The sequence below is a fragment of the Zalophus californianus genome, chromosome 11, assembly GCF_009762305.2.
Source record: "Zalophus californianus isolate mZalCal1 chromosome 11, mZalCal1.pri.v2, whole genome shotgun sequence".
Lineage (NCBI taxonomy): Eukaryota > Metazoa > Chordata > Mammalia > Carnivora > Otariidae > Zalophus > Zalophus californianus.
Window position 1 is genome coordinate 64,616,327 of NC_045605.1, and position 5,674 is coordinate 64,622,000.

Sequence of the window (5,674 nt, forward strand, 5' to 3'; positions counted from 1 at the left end):
CTGACATCTCATTGGAGAAAATATGGATCACTAAATAAATGGTACTGGGACAAATGAGTAGCCACTTACATAAAAATGAAGTCAAAACCATTCCTCATGTCTCACTGGGTTAATTTCAAATGCATAAAAGACTTAACTTTTCTAAAAACTTCAAAAATGTGAAAAGAAAAATGGGAAAATACCTTTCATCTTGTAGTGAGGAAAAGCCTATCACCCGAAATCCAGAAGCTGTGAGGATTAATAAGTTCAATCATTCAAAAATAAACACTGATGTTTTCAAAACATAAGTCAAAAAAAGAAATAATAAACTGGGAGGAATGTTTTCATATGAGATCACAAAGGAATAATCTCCCTCATATATAAAGAGCCACCAGATATCAATAAGTAACCCAAAAGAAAATAGGTAAAGGATATGAATTCAAAGAAATAAAAATGAATCTTAAATATATGAAACAAAAATCCAAAGTTTGATAACACACTCTCCTTGCAAGACTAGGGAAACAGGCATTTCAAACATTAGTAGGAGTGTACACACATAAGTTCTACAAAAAGCAATCTTAACATATCTATTTAAATTAACTAAATACATGTATTTTTAATATGGATTGACTTTCATGTCTGAAAAATGACATCTGAACAACGCCATTCATCACAGTCTGTTTGTAGCAGCAAAAGATTAGAAGCAACTCAAACGTCCTTCAGTAAGTGGCTGGAAATAGAAATTTTAGGACATCCATAAAATACAACATTGTGGGGAGAAGGAGCAAGATGGCAGAGGAGTAGCAGACCAAAATTTCGTCTGGTCCCAGGAATTCAGCTAGATAGGTATCAAACCATTCTGAACACCAACAAACTCAACAGGAGATCAAAGAAAAGAATAGCAGCAACTCCATGAACAGAAAAGCAACCACTTTCTAGAAGTGTATATTTTTCTGGGGTCGTTGTTACACTTCTAGCATTTTGTTGTCTCATTCAACTATTCTCCTCTGGACAAAATGACAAGATGGAAAAAATCACCTCAAAAAAAAAGAAGAAGAGGAAGTACCAACTGCCAGGGACCAAATCAATACGGACATTAGTAAAATGTCAGAACTAGAGTTCAGAATGATGATTATAAAGATACTAGCTGGGCTTGAAAAAAGCATGGAAGGGCAGCCTCGGGTCAAAATGGCGAGCAGGCCTGCAGTTGCAGCATCAAGCCGGTGGCTGGAGGGTATTCGGAAATGGTACTACAATGCTGCAGGGTTCAATAAACTGGGGTTAATGAGAGATGATACAATATATGAGAATGACGATGTGAAAGAGGGCATAAGAAGGCTTCCTGAGAACCTTTATAACGACAGGATGTTTTGCATTAAGAGAGCACTGGACCTGACCATGAGGCATCAGATCTTGCCTAAAGAGCAGTGGGCAAAATATGAGGAGGATAAATTCTACCTTGAACCATATTTGAAAGAAGTTATTCGGGAAAGAAAAGAGAGAGAAGAATGGGCAAAGAAATAATGATGGAATTGAACTCTGTGGTTGCAGCTGCCCTCAAATATTTTTAAGAAGTTGAATAAACCTGAAGTGTACAATTTAGAACTATCTGAGCTGCAAATATATTACTTTAAATTTAAAAAAAAGCATGGAAGATACTAGAGAATCCCTTTCTGGAGAAATAAAAGAACTAAAATCTAACCAAGTTGAAATCAAAAAGGCTATTAATGAAGTGCAATAAAAAATGGAGGCTCTAACTGTTAGGATAAATGAGGCAGAAGAGAGAATTAGTGATATAGAAGACCAAATGATGGAGAATAAAGAAGCTGAGAAAAAGAGAGATAAACAACTACTGGATCACGAGGGCAGAATTCGAGAGATAAGTGATACCATAAGATGAAACAATATTAGAATAATTGGAATCCCAGAAGAAGAAGAAAGAGATAGAGAGGCAGAAGGTATACTGGAGCAAATGATAGCAGAGAACTTCCCTAATTTGGGGAGGGGAACAGGCATCAAAATCCAGGAGGCACAGAGAACCCTCCTCAAAATCAATAAAAACAGGTAAACACCCCAACATTTAATAGTAAAACTTACAAGTCTCAGAGACAAAGAGAAAATCCTGAAAGCAGCTCGGGACAAGAGGTCTGTAACCTACAACAGTAGAAATATTAGATTGGAAGCAGACCTATCCACAGAGACCTGGCAGGCCATAAAGGATTGGCATGATATATTCAGAACACTAAACCAGAAAAATATGCAGCCAAGAATACTATATCCAGCTAGGCTGTCATTGAAAATAGAAGGAGAGATAAAATTTGTTTGTTTGCTTTCAGAACAAACAAAAACTAAAAGAATTTGCAAACACCAAACCAGCCCTACTGAAATGGGTCCTCTAAGCAAAGAGAGTGCCTAAAAGTAACATAGACCAGAAAAGAATAGAGACAATATACAGTAACAGTCACCTTACAGGCAATACAATGGCACTAAATTCATATCTTTCAATAGTTACCCTGAATGTAAATGGGAGAAATGCCCCAATCAAAAGACACAGGGTATCATATTGGATAAAAAAACAAGACCCATCGATATGCTGCCTGCAAGAGACTCGTTTTAGACCCAAAGACACCTCCAGATTGAAAGTGAGGGGGTGGAATACCATTTACCATGTTAATGGGCATCAAAAGAAAGCTGGGGTGGCAATCCTTATATCAGACAAATTAGATTTTAAACCAAAGATTATCATAAGACATGAGGAAGGACACTATATCCTACTTAAACTGTCTATCCAACAAGATCTAACAATTGTAAATATCTATGCCCCTAACATGGGAGCAGCCAAGTATATAAGCCAATTAATAACAAAATCAAAGAAACACATCGACAACAATACGATAATAGTATGGGATTTTAACACACCCCCCCTAACTAAAATGGACAAATCATCTAAGCAAAAGATCAACAAGGAAATAAAGGCTTTATTTTTTTTTAAGATTTTATTTATTTATTTGACAGAGAGAGACACAGCAAGAGAGGGAACACAAGCAGGGAGAGCGGGAGAGGGAGAAGCAGGCTTCCCTCAGAGGAGGGAGCCCGATGTGGGGCTCGATCCCAGAACCCTGGGATCATGACCTGAGCCGAAGGCAGACGCTTAACGACTGAGCCACCCAGGCACCTGGAAATAAAGGCTTTAAATGACACACTGGACCAAATGGACTTCACAGATATATTCAGAACATTCCATCCCAAAGCAACAGATAATAATAATTATTATTATTCTAACGATTATCCTCATTTACACATTAAGAAAATGAGGCTTAGATGGTGCAGCCACTCTGGAAAACAGTATGGAAGTTCCTCAAAAAGTTGAAAATAGAGCTACCCTACGACCCAGCAATTGCACTACTGGGTATTTACCCCAAAGATACAAATGTAGTGATCCGAAGGGGCACATGCACCCCAATGTTTATAGCAGCAGTGTCCACAATAGCCAAACTGTGGAAAGAGCCTAGATGTCCATCAACAGACGAACAGATAAAGAAGATATGGTATATATATACAATGGAATATTATGCAGCCATCAAAAAACATGAAATCTTGCTATTTGCAATGACGTGTATGGAACTAGAGGGTATTATGCTAAGTGAAATAAGTCAATCAGAGAAAAAAAAGTATCATATGAACTCACTGATATGAGGAATTTAAGAAACAAGACAGAGGAGCATAGGGGAAGGGAGGGAAAAAATGCAACAAGATGAAACAAGAGAGGGAGACAAATCATAAGAGACTCTTAATCTCAGGAAACAAACTGAGGGTTGCTGGAGTCGTGGGGGGGTGGGAGGGATGGGGTGGCTGGGTGATAGACATTGGGGAGGGTATGTGCTATGGTGAGCGCTGTGAATTGTGCAAGACTGATGAGTCGCAGACCTGTACCTCTGAAACAAATAATACATTATATGTTAAAAAAAAAAAAAGAAGATAGTAGGAAGGGAAAAATGAAGGGGGGAAATCAGAGGGGAGGACGAACCATGAGAGACTATGGAGTCCGAGAAACAAACTGAGGCTTTTAGAGGGGAAGGGGTGGGGGTCATAAAATAAAATTTAAAAAAATAGAACATTATGCAGCTGCAGAAAGGAATGAGGAAGCCCTATATGTTTTAATATGGAAAGATCTCCAAGATACACTTTTTTGAGAGAGAGAGCAAGCAGCAGGGAGGTGGAATGTAGGTGGGGGTAGAGGGAGAGAGAGAGAAAGAGAACCTTCAGCAGGTTCCATGCTCGATGTGGAGCCCAGTGGCAGGGCTTGATCTGACAACCCTCAGATCATGACCTGAGCTGAAATCAAGAGTTGGATGCTTAACTGACTGAGTCACCCAGTCACCCCTCCAAGATACACTTTTTTTTTTCTAGGAAAAGTTCTCTTTGCTGTCCACAGGAGCCACCTTGCAGACAGTTTTATTCCTTATAGAAAAGCAGTCCATCCCTCTTGCCCTCCCTGCTGTTCAGCGAGCGGGGTGGTGGTCCCACAGTCCGTCCCCAGTATCTGTCAGCCATCATCTTCCCCCTCTGATTCTTCTGCTGACTCGGATGCGCTCTCGGGCAAGTCATCTCCCATCTGCTGGAACCTTCCAGACTGTGCATCCCACATGTATTTGATGGTGACCTTGAATTCAGCCATCTCATACCCGAAAAGCTTCAGCACGCGGGCCTGCTCTGGGGTCAGCACGTCGCCCTCCTTACACACCTCGTGGTCGGACAGCAGGGTCACCACACCTCTCTTGAGGGCAGTGGGCAGGCCCAGCTGCCTCAGCTGTGGCTCCATGGAGTGGGGGAACTGCTCCAGGGGCCCAGGGTCCAGGGTCACAGTGAAAGTTGCTTTGTTTCCGGCTCGAGCGAAGTCCATTTCCGTGTATTTCGTAAACCACTCATTCACTTCCTCCTTGGTGCGGTTGGTGAAAAGGAGACCGACCTCACCCCTCAACTTCTTGCTGACTTGATGCAGGTTGTCTTTGTACTCATCAGCTGGGCTTCGACCCAAGGCCACCATCATCACCCTGTTTTTGCCAAAGAACATCTGGCTGTGCTTCCAGGCGTTCCGGATGTCCTTCAGCTTGCTGTTCCTCATGTTGGCCACGGAGAAGATGAAAAGGTACTTGGACGTATCCACACATTTCCGAAGCTCTTCTATCAGGTACTGTTTCAGTTCTAAGCCTTTCTTGGCAGTTCTGGTTAAGGAAACTTTCTTGTCGCGCTTGGATTTGGGCATCGCGCTGCAGGCACGTGCGGCGGAAGGCCTCCAAGATACACTTTTAAATGAGAAAAACAAAGTGCAGAACAGTGGATATTCTGCTATCTTCTGTGTAAAGAAAGAAGAAAAACAAGAATCTATCTGTATTTGTATTTGTTTATATATACATAAAGAATCTAGAAAGATATAAAAGAAATTAAGGAGGTGACTGGGTAGATGGAGGTAGAAAATGGAAGGGAGGTTTTCAGTGATTATCTCTTTATACATTTTAATTGCTGAGCCATCTGACTATATTGCCATAGAAGAAGAAGGAAGAGAAGAAGAACTAGAGTGGAGGTGGTTTTTATTAACATGACCACCAAAATAACTGAAAATTGAATGAAGTCTAGATCCCAACCATTTTTGAAAACCATGGAAATTTTCAGTGTTTGTTCATAGTTCCCTTTC

The 5,674-nt window shown here is 40.6% G+C and overlaps 2 protein-coding genes across 2 annotated transcripts; one reads left to right on the plus strand and one right to left on the minus strand.

Moving 5' to 3' along the window:
- Nucleotides 1-1,167: 1,167 nt before the first annotated feature.
- On the plus strand, nucleotides 1,168-1,604 carry LOC113915330 (cytochrome b-c1 complex subunit 7-like). The gene has a single exon (XM_035723083.1). The coding sequence runs from the start codon at nucleotides 1,168-1,170 to the stop codon at nucleotides 1,501-1,503; it is 336 nt and encodes a 111-aa protein (XP_035578976.1). The 3' UTR covers nucleotides 1,504-1,604.
- Nucleotides 1,605-4,381: 2,777 nt separating this feature from the next.
- Nucleotides 4,382-5,267, minus strand: LOC113914808 (mRNA turnover protein 4 homolog). Its single transcript, XM_035722987.1, has one exon. The coding sequence runs from the start codon at nucleotides 5,243-5,245 to the stop codon at nucleotides 4,526-4,528; it is 720 nt and encodes a 239-aa protein (XP_035578880.1). The 5' UTR covers nucleotides 5,246-5,267; the 3' UTR covers nucleotides 4,382-4,525.
- Nucleotides 5,268-5,674: the final 407 nt, after the last annotated feature.

Coding starts and splice junctions, on each gene's coding strand:
- LOC113914808 (XM_035722987.1), bottom strand. CDS start 5,245: ATGCCCAAATCCAAGCGCGACAAGAAAGTTTCCTTAACCAGAACTGCC.
- LOC113915330 (XM_035723083.1), top strand. CDS start 1,168: ATGGCGAGCAGGCCTGCAGTTGCAGCATCAAGCCGGTGGCTGGAGGGT.